This window comes from Schistocerca nitens, chromosome 9 (genome assembly GCF_023898315.1).
Source record: "Schistocerca nitens isolate TAMUIC-IGC-003100 chromosome 9, iqSchNite1.1, whole genome shotgun sequence".
Classification (NCBI taxonomy): Eukaryota; Metazoa; Arthropoda; class Insecta; order Orthoptera; family Acrididae; genus Schistocerca; species Schistocerca nitens.
In genome coordinates, this window is record NC_064622.1 from 423,699,633 (window position 1) to 423,713,741 (window position 14,109).

Here is a 14,109-nt window from a genome sequence, read left to right on the forward strand (position 1 = left end):
GTTGTTAAGCCCTGATCTACATAAATAATCTTCTCATGACTTTAAAGAGCAGTTTGCAAACTGTTAATGTTGGTGATTATGAAGCATACTAATCACGAGCCCAAACTCAATCTTAGCAGACACAGATCAGGTTTTAGCTGAAGACACTTAAAAAGCTTACAGTTGAAGCCTTAATCTCATGAAGATTAATAATATGAAATTTTTTTTTTAAAAAAAGCAATAATTGCAATAGCACCACAGGTAAACATTAATAGTCATACACTAAATGACACACACTGTGTAAAATTCTAAGGAGTCTAACTGGAATCACCACAAGGATAAATTAATCAAGATGATCAGTATTGTGTCCCAGGAAACAATTTTCATCATGTTGATGTAAAGACAAGACTGTTGGCTTATTTTGCACATTTTCTAATGCAATTTTCTTCTGCAGCAGTTCACCTAACGTAAATAAAATACCTATTTATCAGAAGCAATAAGTAAGAATATAGTGTGAAGCAGATAACCATGTACCTTGCAAAAGTCTTTTAAAGCGTGTTAGTGTTCTCACTCTCACTGCACAGTAAATTTGCTCTTTAATGGATTTTGTAGACAACAATAATTTTCATGTAGACTTTGACTTCTTGTCTAGGGTTCAAAATGGAGTATGTACTCTGCCAGGGAGATATTCAGCAAGCTCTCACATAAAGAACCACTATCAATTCAACAGAAACTTAAAAATATATCTCAAAAGCCACTCTTTCTACAAATAAGCTGAATATCTTGATTCAGGGATTGAAAGGTTGCTCGCCTGTCACACGAGCTTGTACGGTCAATTGATAAATCCCCACATCCAGCATTTGGCATGTTTCTTAACAACAAATAATCGTAACTTTTCTAGAAATTAAATACTCATTCAAACATTGACTAAGCGACTCTCTAAAGCCCATTAGGTCACAAGAATAACATTTATTCCACCGATAACGAGCCTACAGGAATTTAGAGACCCTAGCATTTATGACTTTGATATTTTTATAAAAGCAGCATTGGCAAAATCTGGGACGACCGATGTTTTCATGCTTGGTTTTAGTGTCCGAACACTGATGTTTTATATGCAGTGTATTTCAGATTTAAGTGCTGTGCTTATTTTCATTAATTCAGTGAACACTGGGACTGATGGCAGCATGATAATAACTTTTTGTGGAAATTATCCTTCTTTGCTTGTGTAAATACCACAGGTATCTTTTATATCATTGTTATTCTGAGGTATGTTATAAAATTTAAAAAAATAATTTATTACCACAAATTTCACTGTTATTTAAAGTGTTCTTTGTTACTTTCAACATATTTTAGTATGTATTTTAGTTATTTATTTCCAGAATAATGTATGGTTATGCACTGCTCAGATGTGATCAGAGAAATGTAAAAGCGATGAAAAATTTGTGAAAGAGCTAGAGAAAATTAAAAACCCAATACTTGATTACTTTTTGCCAAAACATAGTTCTGTGATGAATGTAAGTAACCCTTCAACATCAGCAGAAACTGAAACTTGTTCTGAGCAAACACCTAAACTAGCAGCATCTGATGTAGGCATTTTGCCATCTGACAAAGGAGAGATAAAAGAGAAAAGAAGTCTTGAGCTTGTATCCACAGACTGAGACTGGAATCCAAGTGATCCTGGACAATGGCCATATCCATTTAATAACAGTAACAGAGACAGAATTTTTAGAAAGGGCATTTCAAACACTGATCTTTGAACAGTTCATCAGACTGTAGACAAACAAAGTAGAATATTTACCAAGTATCACTTGAATTCCAAATGTTGTAACAACAAATTTCAAGTAAAAAGGGATTGATTAGTGTGGAGTGACAGAAAGGAAAAAATCTTCTATAATCCATGGCTAGTATTTCAGAATGAACCCAAAAAGCTTGTTACATCAAGGTTAGCTACACTGGATCAAGGATTCGACTACACAATAACAGCTTTGAAAGAGCTATACTCCACTCTTCCTGATTATGAGAAGTTTGTTGCATAAAAATAACTGCTTAGCATTGAGATGTCATGGACGAAGCCAATTATGCAGCAGTGTGCTTTCCATGTTACAGAAAGTATTGCTAAAACAAAGCAACTTGTTATCCACACAAAATTTGCCTTTTAGAAGACGTAGTCACCAGTTAGGAGAGCCAGATAATGGTAACTTCTTGGAGTTAGGTGACTTACTGGCTAAATATGATATATTTTTTAAGAGAATATACTATTTATGTTAAAAGCTGTCAAGAGAAACATGAAAAGATAGAGCACTTTTTATCTTGGAGAGCACAGAATGAGATTTTATCTTTGTATGGAGATATATAATAAATAAAATCTTAGAACAAAGGGAAGAAGTTTAAACCGAACAGAATATTCTGTTTTTAGGGTACATTTTTTTTAATGATGAGATAAATGAGAGGTTTCTGGAATATTTTGATTAGCAGAAAAGACAGGTGATGCGATTAGTAATGTTATCACAGAAGTTTTTAACAAGCATGAATTTTATTTACAGCACTGTCACAGTCAGTGCTTTGATAATGGATCAAATATGATTAGTCACATAAAAGCTATGCACGCAAAAGTTAGAGAAATTTATCTGCTGGTAACATTTTCTCTTTGTGCAGCTCATACTTCAAACATAGTAGAATTACATGCTACAAGAAGTAACGAAGTAGTAGATGTATTCTTAAGCCGTCTGAACCAGCTGTACAATTTCTTCAGTGCAAGCCCACAGAGATGGACAGAGTTATTTAAATACACTAATGTTCAATCTCTTCACAGTCTGTCTGAAACAAGATGGAATGCAACAATTCAGGCAATGAAGACTACAGCAAAAAAATTACCAGAGGTAATAAAAGCTTTAAAATACACAGAACGTCAATGCTGTTTGTCTTATACAGGATAAAAGAAATACACAGACTGATTGATTATTTAAGTTTGAAACGCTGATTACCTTGAACATCTGGAGGGACATTTAAGCCTGTATAAATGTTAAAAGTTTGATTCTGCAGTCAAAATGATACTTCCCTTGATATTAAAATGAAAAATATTTATGGTTACCATAGATAAGGGTGTAAAGCTCTCTGGCCTTAATTCTTAAGCAGAACAATAATTTCAAAATGAGTAATTACCTCGATAGCTTTCTTTTGCTGTTTTAAAATACTGCACACACAAGTTGAGTGTCCGTACAAAATAATACTACCATATGATATTGTGCTTGCAAAAATTTAAAAATAGTATGATCCAATATATATTTGGGGTCACAATCTGAAAATTGTCTTGTAAACCACTGATGTTCTTTTCATGTTGATCCCAAGACACTTTTAGACCTAATCAATCACCTGAAAGCTACATAATTTGTTCACCTGATGGAAGCTCATCTTTTAGAGTAAAAACCATCTGCTGTATACCAATAGGATACCTGTTTGTACAAAACTGGTAGTTTTAGTAAAGTGACATGACACTATTAAAAATAAAATTTCATTAAGTTTCTAAATAAATTCCTTTGTGGCAGAGTTAGTGTATCTGTAATCTTCGTACATTAAATACAATACCTTAACTGTTCTTCCACTGTCACTACAATATCATATCTTGTTTTATTGACATAACGTTGAAATACTGCTATGATGTATATTTGTCACATTTTTGTACAAAAATTGCAATCTTGTACCTGATCACATACAGATTCACAAATATAACTGTTAGTGCTGAACTGGAGATGTTGGTAGCTTCCTTTTGGCATGGTTTGTCATGTTGTGTCCAATGTGATCTTCAACATAGCAAGTTGAAAGTCAGATCAAGCTCATGAAAGTTAGAACTATGTTCATTAACAGATTCTCAAGCTATTTACACCGAGCTCAAAACATTGTTTGCTGACCAAAGGAAACACTGTTTCTGGCCTGCTACTGCTGAATGCTGTATAGTTCTGTTTTTATTCATGTTCTGACTTGATGCCTAACCTGCCTTCAGAAATGAAATGGGTGAAACTGCAACACTGCCAAATACATATAAATGGAAAAGATGTCCTTTACGTATGTGTGTCAGTGGTGGTTAGGGTAACTAAATATTTTGCTTGTGAGTGGCCAGCACTTTAAACGAGTTGTCAAAACCTACTGCCAGTTGCTTTAAGTTTATGACTGCACATCAGCAAAGCAACAAATAAGGTGATGATAGTCTTCCACAGAGGAAGATGTTTTAGAATTACAGACAAGACCTCTAGCGGTCTTCTCACAAAACCTGCCGCAAATATTTCAAAACCAGTCTGTGAGACAGGATCATAAAATGCTGCTCAGTCACCTACAAAAGGCTGTGACAGAGACTTCACATATTAAATAAACCTAGTGACATTTACAGAGTTGCCCTTACAATTCTCCAGCTTACCCTTACCATTCTCCACCTGTGAATGGAATGAATGCTTTATATGTGACACGCTACACTGTAGACTCTGCTGTATACCCCATGTTGATTTGAAGAGTACAGGCACATATTAAAAATCACCACGGATTTCAGTTATAAACTTCATAAAAATCTCATAACTTGTTTTTTTTTTTTTTTTTTTTTTTGTAGAGGCACACCATCAATTATTGCTGTAATATCAGCACAACAGCAAAGTCATGGCAATTACAGATATTTTTTAAGAACAGTGCAGATTGAAGACTCTTTTTCCAAAATTATGTATGTTAATTTATAACTGTATTACACCCACACACACGCACTATTATTTTTATGAATGATACTGTTGTCTTTGTTGGCAACAAAATATAAGGGGGATGCATGTACTGAGGCCATTGCCATGATATCAAACTGTTTAAAGTGCCATCTACAAAAGGGTCAAGACTGGAATCACTTATTACCCTTATGCGCTTCTGTGAAATGAACACTTTCTTCCACAGTGAAGAGCTGCCCCAGGAAATAATGCCATGTTAACTTTTTGACAGTTTCTATCTCCCAAGTTAACTATTGCCTGTGAGGCAGAAGTTGTAGAGTTTATATGACCAAGATCTGTAATATGTGACTTCTATTTCAGCAGTTATTTTCTCACAAGTTATTTCTGGTGAGTCAGGCCTTCTGCAGAACAAAATTGCAGTATTCGTTTCAATGAAAGTCCATTTGCAGAGAACCAGTGAATAATTTTCAAGATTGTTTTTGTTTCAGAGTGTATAACAGAGATTATAAATGGCCAGTAATATTGTCTGCAATGAACGCATCACTTCTGTGACTCATAAAGCCGAAATTGAGTGCTTCGTCAGTAAATTCACACCACCAACACCCTAACTTAACGCACTACTTTGTAACACATGCTCAGTGAGGGGAATCACCCACTGACATTATTTTATTTCACGTTATGCCCTCTTCCTGAAATTCTTGTACTTCAACTGACATGTTGTGAATATAGATTTATTATTCTTATTTGCGAATAAGACTATCAGGACCACATAAATACTTAAGAGGCGGGCATTTGACTTTCTTTGTGTCCATGTATTTTTCAATCTCTTCCTGCAGTGTTTATTTATCTTTTCAGACTGAAGTCTTCCTCTTTGGTTTTTCCTTTTGGACCTGAAGGCTACACGGTGTTGAACTTCTGGAGTAATTCCTACGTATTTCAGATTAGTTTCTGTCTTGCCAACCTATTTCATCATGTCAATTTTGATTTTACTCTTGTTGATAGGGGAGGAGGGAGGGGAAACTTCCGAGTCGGTATTGTTCGTCTACAAGTTTTAGGCTTAGAATTTTTCTTCCCTTTCTCTGTGTTTTCAATATTTCTTGTAGATATTTTGGATTTTAAGTCAGTATTCAGTTTCCATCCTTTGGCATCTAACTTTGTTTGCTTTTGTATCGATATAGTTTTCCTGAATGGTTTCACTTGCATATTTAAATTGTGGAACTAGCTATTTTGGGCTGATGCAATGTCATGAGTTACTATTGCTAAACCATCTGTGAATGCTACACAGCGTACACGTAACTTGCTTCTACCTAAAATGATTGGTTGGTCAGTTTTATGGGCTGATTTCAGTTTGCACCGTATTTGTGTCACTTTCCCAAGGACATAAGTGAAAAGTAATGGAGACAGTTCATCTTGTCTAACTACTATTTTGATTTCGAAAGGATCGGGGAGTTTCTCCGTGCATTTGACACTGGTTTCGTCTGGTCAGTGTCCGTTTTATGACTGCAAATGTTTTCATATCTAGATCTTGTTCTTTCAATATTTGGGAGCATGATTTGCTGGGAACTGAGTCATAGGCTTAATTTTGAAAACAATAAATGTGCCGACTACATTTTTTCTACAAATTCTCTAATGTCTTAAGATTAGCTTTAGGTTTACAATTTGCTTTGGACATTAATAGCCCGGTGAGAGTCCTGTCTGACATTCTTCAACTTTTGGTTCAAGTTGCTTCTCTGCTCTTTCAAGAAGAGTTTTATATGCAACTGCTGTTGGTGAAATTCCTCTGTAGTTATTTAGATCTATTCTGACTCCCTTCTCATGTATCAGTTGCATTAACCCAGTCTGGGATTTGTTCTGTACTAGTTAAATGTCTGCATAATTTTTGTTATGGTTTATGAATATTACACACACCAAAATATTCAAAAGCATGTCTGCATAATTTTTGTTATGGTTTATGAATATTACACACACCAAAATATTCAAAAGCAATTACTATATTATGTAAAGCAGGTTTTCTGAATTTAGTCCAGGACTTTTGTTATCCACACACAAACCTGTACTAAATGTGAAGTCAGTGCTGGTAATAATGGATTTGGCTCGCATGTTTCATATCTGCATTTATTAAATGTGTTACAAACAACAGCAATAAAAAACAAGATTTCAGGTTATGCTGCAGATTGGTCTGCCACACAAAAAAAAAACACCTCTTCTTCACACGAAAGGGTGTAAGTAGAGAGAGAGAGAGAGAGAGAGAGAGAGAGAGAGAGAGAGAGAGAGAGAGAGAGAGAGGGAGAGAGAGAGTGTGTGTACATGATTCTCTCACAGGAAACAGATCTAAGATAAAATGGTACGACCCCATTTTTAATACTTTAGCTAGGAAGGTTTGTTTTGAATTTGGAGTAAATATGCACAAATATACTCTCCAAACATATCAAAGAAAAATGAAACACTATTTCATATTCACATATTACTCCAACAAGATATGGAGGATGCAGATGGAGAGCTATCGCAATTAAGGCCTCACATGTTTCTTGTTTATTATTGCTCAAGGTAAATTTTAGTTGTATTCTCATAATTTCACTTTTAGCACACAGTAAATGATTTATTGATGACAAAGATATGGATTCCGTAATGTCTGTAGTAGGCTACATATTTATATTTTTGCTATGGTCAGTGCTCTTTCCACATTTTTCTCCTCCCATTACAGAATACAATGATACAGTACAAATATTTAATGAACGTGGAACATAATTCACAAGTAATGTACTAGGCCTACATAAGTATTGTATATACAACAAAATTATAAATTAGGCTACTTGTACAAATAAGATTATGGGTTAATAATGAAAGGGGACAACAACAACACTCTTTAACATTATGAGATATGATCATAATGTAATGTTTTTACAAAGAGAGTGCATGACGTTTAACATCCTGTCATTCTAGTCAAATCAACATGCTACACATTAAGGGGGATGTTGGCTCAAATTTTCCACACAAAAAGAAGGGAGGGCATTGTAAAGTGCACGAGACACAGCAGCATATTTATAGGCCAGGTGCCATTTTTCAGAATGGACTGAAGTGAGAGCAAGCAGCATGATCATGGTTGCAAAGTCACCAATGAATGTTCAAGCCATATTCACAATACAGTCGTTAACACACTGACCTTATATTTGGGAAGATGGGATTTGTCTGTCTGGCCATCCTGATCTAGGTTTTCTGTGGTTTTACTAATCCTATCAGGCAAATGACAGGATGGCTACTTCAGCAAGGCCACAGCCAACCATGTGCCCTATCCTCATAAAAACATACTGAGATATTCTGTGTATATGCTTTTGTGAGATGTTTATTATCATTGTATTATATTGACAACAAGGTTAAAATATCATTGCGAGATGATTCCTGGACAAACACATATATAAATGTTGCTGCAGTTTCTCCGTTATTCTATTAACTACATAATCTCGGTGTCAGATGAAAGGAAATGCAGTGTGTGTAGGAGCATTGGGAGCTTACAGGCACTCAACGCCAAGGTTATCAGCACCCTTACAAATATTTAAGGAAGCATATGCATATAAAGTATCTAAAACTGTAGTCACAGAGGTTCAATACCATGGGAAATTTTAATACTACAGCATACCCAACGTATGACCGTCACTGGGGACCAACATATTTTCATGTTACTTAAACAAGTCTCTATCCATTCATTCTGAAGCTACTTCATACTGATTTGTATACACGTCCTTTCAATAGAACGTATGGTATCACTTCGTTCGACCAGTTCTAAGTTTCCTATGGACTCCTTCACCTCGTTATTCTCGCTTCAAGCATTTCAGTAGTTTGGTACCATTTGGATTACCTTTTCTTTGTTTTTTAAAAGGTAATTTAAGCTAAATGTTCTATAAAAATCAGGCTAATCCACACAATCTGGACACGAAATTAAAGAAGCAGTCAACTCATAAGTTTATCTGGACCAGAAACGATCTACCGTTTATGCAGGAAAGTTGTGCGTGACATAAGACCAATGATTTTCTCTATCCACATTCTCAAACTATTGCCAGAAAAGCAGGTTTCTTAACATGTAGGAAAAGTACTTGCACTAACCATTGGTTGTAGACAGGACCTTCCTAATCTAAAATTTACTGCACCGATAGCAAGTCACACAGTAGATATTCATATCAATTTAGGGCTATATAACAATCAAGTTTCCGCGCCAATATAGTTCTGAAGGAGTAGTTGGTACTATTCTTTCGAACATGAATGCTTTGAGTACAAAAATTAATTAACATTATAACACAATTCACGGATGGCTCTATGTGAATGTTAGTACTTCACACTAAATATTACAATGCAACAATAACCATAGCAGCAAGTGTTTCTGCACCTTCTAACAGAGAAACCTCTTTACTCACACTTACAACAGTAACGTACATTATCATGTAAGGGTGTAAAGTGTGACTAATTCCTGCCATTTTCTAAAGGTTTAAATCATTAACTGATACACCAGAAGAATGAACCAATTATATGCCTACCTTCCACCGCAACACCAACTTTGCCGGACGTTTCGACCTTTATGATCAGCAACTGCCACTGTATTAGTAAATTCCCCAACACGTACCACACAATGCCTTTCGTCATTCGGGACTTCCCCTTCACGATTTGAGCTGCACATTTCGGCTTAGCAGTAATCTGTTAGTACTACCTTAAGTTTCCCTCCCCGTGTTAAAACGCTCATATATATGTAATTAATAAGTATTCCTATGAGTTTCTATTTTTTTCATACTGCGAAACATGTTAACTAAATATCTTACGTGCGTAGCACAAGAAAGTGTTGCCACCTTTCAGAAATTATTTATTTCTGAACTTTAATAGAGGATATGGCTTTGGAATCGAGGTTTGTGCACAACAATGTGTGCATTTATAATATCATAATAAAATAATGCTAGTGTAGTTTTTCACGGCTGAAGTACAAAACGCATCACTCGTCACCACTCTCTATTTGGGGATTGCTCGGGTCATTGGGGAAATGAAACCATTTATGTCAAAAGATATAATATTATCACGTGCAGATCAGCTTCATAGTGTATGAAGAGAAAACTCAATAAATTATGCCCTTCGAGCTCCCACAACAGTTTTGGATTAAGGTCTTTCTGCCAACATTAGCGAATTATGTCGCAGTGAGAGCAAGCTGTGTTGTGAAACTAAAGCTTGAGGTTCAGGCATGTCATTAAATAGGAATATCGTATTCACGTAAAACAGATTACATAAATTATTCTCAGTGTTAAACGATACGTGTCAAACTTTGTTCTACGCCCAATACGTAGCGTCGCTATGGGGACAATTTCCGACTTTTCTCACGCAGTGCTGGTACTACAGATTTGATTTGTTCTTCGTACCTTACATCTGCACGAGTAGAGGTGACTCGCGTCTTTACTGTAAGTCGCCTCCTCGAAGGGTTGTAAGTAGCGCCCACTGTTGAATTACTATACAACACAATTTCCATAACAACGCAACGTGACATTCAGCAACTACAGTGCATCCGGTTTTGTTATCTATAATTTGTAAAGTTGGCAGTAATCTGAAACAAAAGACTACTTGCGCGAAACTAGAGTGATCAAAAAATCGACAAACTTAAGAGTGAGCTGGATGTCACGAAGTTACATATCGTATTGTCATTCGTTTATTAAATACAAATTAAGACTAGCATTCTACGCAGAACTTCTTTGCGGGCACAATTAAGAAAATTAAGTCTGAAGAAGTGGATTTTGTTACTCCAGCTTGTTCGCATCAAACACACCAGTGTATCTTACTGATCTTCGTCGTGCTAGTAATTTGCTCAGATGTTAGAAGTGTCTAGTTTATATTGTATCGTGAAAATTCTGTAACCACTTGCCTCACGTATTAAAGTTCGAGTGCAAAATTGATGTTCTATGATTTGGCTATTATATCCTCGTATCGCTAGTTCTTAAGTTTTGAGTCACGCGGAAACTTACTTGCCATATGTCCCATATTATTAGGTGTTACGTTACTGGCGAATCAATTACTATATGATTTACAATTTCTACTACTACTACTATTGTGGCAGTTTTGGTATGTAATGAAAATAATTTGCAATACACGAACTGAAATAAATTTACACTAATTATTGTATCAACATACAACCTGATTCTTCGGAAAGCGCCAAATCGTGAACGCAGAAACCTTTATTCACTAATAAGGAAATTGAATATAATGTGCAGTAAACTGTAAAATTCAAAAGTTTGATTTCATTTTAGAATCCCGAGAGAATTTTCTCTCTCAAGTGTACTATACTGTATCAGAATACAGGCCTACTCTGCTAGTACTGTTCTTTAATGGTATTCATTAAACATAATAAAATCATTCAGAACTGTAATTCACATTGCTTGACTATGAACTATGGATATAATTGTCAAGAGTGCAAACTGAGGTTCCATATTGTAATACAAAGATCTGTGTATTCCTGTCTGGCATGAGCTTAGGAAGTCAGTCAGAATACTAGAAATTAAAAACATTCATACTTTATTTGCCACTTCTGATTATCTAGATTGTATGAGGGCTTGTTCCTGTGAATTGTGTGACAATTAACATTACAGAACAGAAGTGTAGGTATTGGAGGCTAACATTACAACATGCACCAGGACAGAGAGAGCATTGAGGCCCTGCTGGCAGAGACAGAACAATGGCCATAGGAGACATGGCAAACACACTGGCAATCATAAGAAACTCCATGGATGTACTAGATTTTCGCAAAGTTTAATTTATAAATGAGTTTTCAACCAAGCCAAAGATTGATTTGCATGTGAAAAATTCTTAATTTCTCTCCAAATCAAGTAAGTACACATACACCTGTGTTTTGATTGCCTTATTACTGTTTCGCAATGCGAGTACTATATTGCTGATGACAACATGATGCGTTCCTGTGAATATGTAATAGTGTTGTAAGTCTGTAAAATGAATTTTCTTATAGTAGATGATCTGTTATAAATTTTGTGGTTTTTTGTTTAAAGATCAATGTGAAAGAAAAAATTTTAACAGTGTTGCATTTTCGTGATAATTTTAATGCTCGCAGCTCTAAAGGTTCCATGACATTGCATAGAACACTTAAGGAAAGCATGTTTAACCTTCTGGTTACGTTTGATGGCTCTTTGTGATCTAGTACCAAGCACAAACTACATTAAAACGTATTTTGTCAAGAAATAATATTAGCGGCCACTGCATCTGAATAACTTGTCTTTATATCACACTATCAAGAGAGTTGAGTTTCTGGATGAAGGTAACAAGATAGGTTTACAGGAATATAGACTTCAGGTAGAGTAGGCTGTATACTACAAGTTGTGCTGGAGTGTTGTCCAAGTTTGGTTCCAATCCTAAACTGTGGCTCCGGCAGGGAGAAATAAACACCCATAATACCATTTTGATGTAATTCTCACACCCAGTATGATTCAACTGGCAATTATTTTGCACCACATATTTCTTATTTGTCAAACATTGACAGTAGCCAACAACACTACATCCATCGGAATTGTTCTTCAGTTTCCTGAAGGAGTCCACCTTTTTATGGTTGCAAACATGAATTACTTGCCTTGTACATTATTCTGATGTTAATTATTTGGAAAATGTATTACTGACTCATCAAGTAATACAGCACTTAGTTTTTTCCTGTCTCTAATCATTTTCATTTTGCCCTGCCCAAAGAGATTTCTTCAACCAAACACTAAAAAATGAAAGTATTTCTTCTTCTATTTGTGTTGAGCTATCTGTTCCACAGAGAATGAAGCTATTGTACTTTTGAAATATCTTGAGCCTTATTTTACTTAGTAGTGATATATTCCAAGATGTGGTATGTTTTGGTGCATTCATGATTTGCTATTTAACTTCCATCTCCACTATTTGTTTTGTCAGTTAAATGAGCTGTCCAAGAACTGGAAATTCATTACTCATGGCAAGAACAATTCCAAATGTTCTCATAACACACTGAGCACAAACTTTCCATTAATAGACATTTTAACAAGTTTCATGTCCTGGCCATTTTTGCAAAAGCTGTATATAAATTACATTAGTTCAAAAGAAAAATTCTTTTTGCATGTTGCACATTAAGTTCTTCTTTTATGTTTGCCTTAGTTACAAAGCATCTTCGCTGGGCGTCCAGAAATACTACACAATTTTTTCGTTTGCACATGTAGGTTATAGATTTAAAATGGTACATTGAGGATTTCATAATATAATCAATTAGATGTGGATCTACGTATTTTTCTATTTTATTATGAAAATCTCAATGAACTGTTTTAAACCTATGCCCCCATCCCCTCCCCCTGCCCTGTCCAAAACAATGGACCTTGCCGTTGGTGGGCAGGCTTGTGTGCCTCGGTGATACAGATAGCCATACAATTGATGCACCCACAATGGAGAGGTACATATTGAGAGGTCAGAGAAACATGGTTCCTGAGGAGGGGTAGGGTAATTGTGTGTGCTAACCACTAAAAATTGACTTTTGTAAATAGACTTACGTTGTGTGCAATTTTATAAACTCCATATCAGCGAATCTGTGTGCAGATTTTGCTAGTGGAACAAAACTGTAAATATCTACACTGGGTGAGCAAGGGTGATCATGGCAGTAACTGCTCTGTTGTACAGTTAATGAGTCAAACTAGAACTTGGTTATAGTATTAGTGATACAAGGAGCTCAAACTTGGCATACTCAGTGTCAAGCAAGACAACAAATCTGTTGTCAAGGATGTTTTACAGTTTTATATGAAAATAAACATTCAACTAACAGTTCTCAAGTTCTATAATATAAGCTTACCTGTCATTGGATGCTCAGATTGTTTGTCACAATGTTTTCTTCACCAATACACGTTGCTGCGTGTCTGCATGTAAAATGTGAATGTAATGTACAGGTGATCATCAAGCACTGTTACCGTCTGGTTTCTATGTCAAATGTGACATTGCTTGCAAGCATATGTAAGGTAAAGGTTTCACAATACATATTTAAGGTAAAAGTTTCACAATATATAACAAGAAACAAAACACATACTTTCTGTGCAACCATAATATAGTCATTGTGGGTTAAACATTTACAATACAAACAATAAAACATATTTATTTAATTTTTTTTACAATATTACAGTGTAAATATATCTATACATTTCTGATTCTTACAGTCATTTTAAAATTAACATCGTAGATTTACATTCATAAGACATCTGCAATGGGGACGATGAAGGGTGGAAAATTATTCTGACATTTGGCTCTCACGTGCACCAGAGTCTTTATCAATACAGCATGCATAACTCTGGAAATAAAAAAGCCAAGACAAAAGTTACCAGCATATTCCATCGTGCAGAAAAATCATGCAAAACTGAGTTACATGCATCAGCCAAACTACATCGAAGTCTGGTGTGTAAAATTTATTTCT

General features: G+C 35.4%; 2 protein-coding genes across 9 annotated transcripts in view; both read right to left on the reverse strand.

Moving 5' to 3' along the window:
• The window catches only part of LOC126202964 (transcription initiation factor TFIID subunit 1-like), a 184,793-nt gene extending 174,574 nt beyond the window's left edge, over positions 1–10,219 (reverse strand). For 2 of the 5 annotated variants that reach the window (XM_049937100.1, XM_049937101.1), the window contains exon 1: positions 9,206–9,473. The gene's annotated coding sequence lies outside the window, so the exon portion shown is untranslated. Of the gene's footprint in view, positions 1–9,205; positions 9,474–10,069 lie in introns of those variants that run through there. The other 3 variants (XM_049937098.1, XM_049937099.1, XM_049937097.1) reach the window with 3 other exon arrangements.
• Positions 10,220–13,767: 3,548 nt separating this feature from the next.
• Positions 13,768–14,109, reverse strand: part of LOC126204418 (connector enhancer of kinase suppressor of ras 2) — a 136,817-nt gene continuing 136,475 nt past the window's right edge. For all 4 annotated transcript variants that reach the window (XM_049938804.1, XM_049938802.1, XM_049938801.1 and 1 more), the window contains one exon: positions 13,768–13,986. In XM_049938804.1, coding sequence (XP_049794761.1) covers positions 13,887–13,986 — 100 coding nt within the window. In that variant the 3' untranslated portion in view covers positions 13,768–13,886. The remainder of the gene's footprint in view (positions 13,987–14,109) is intronic.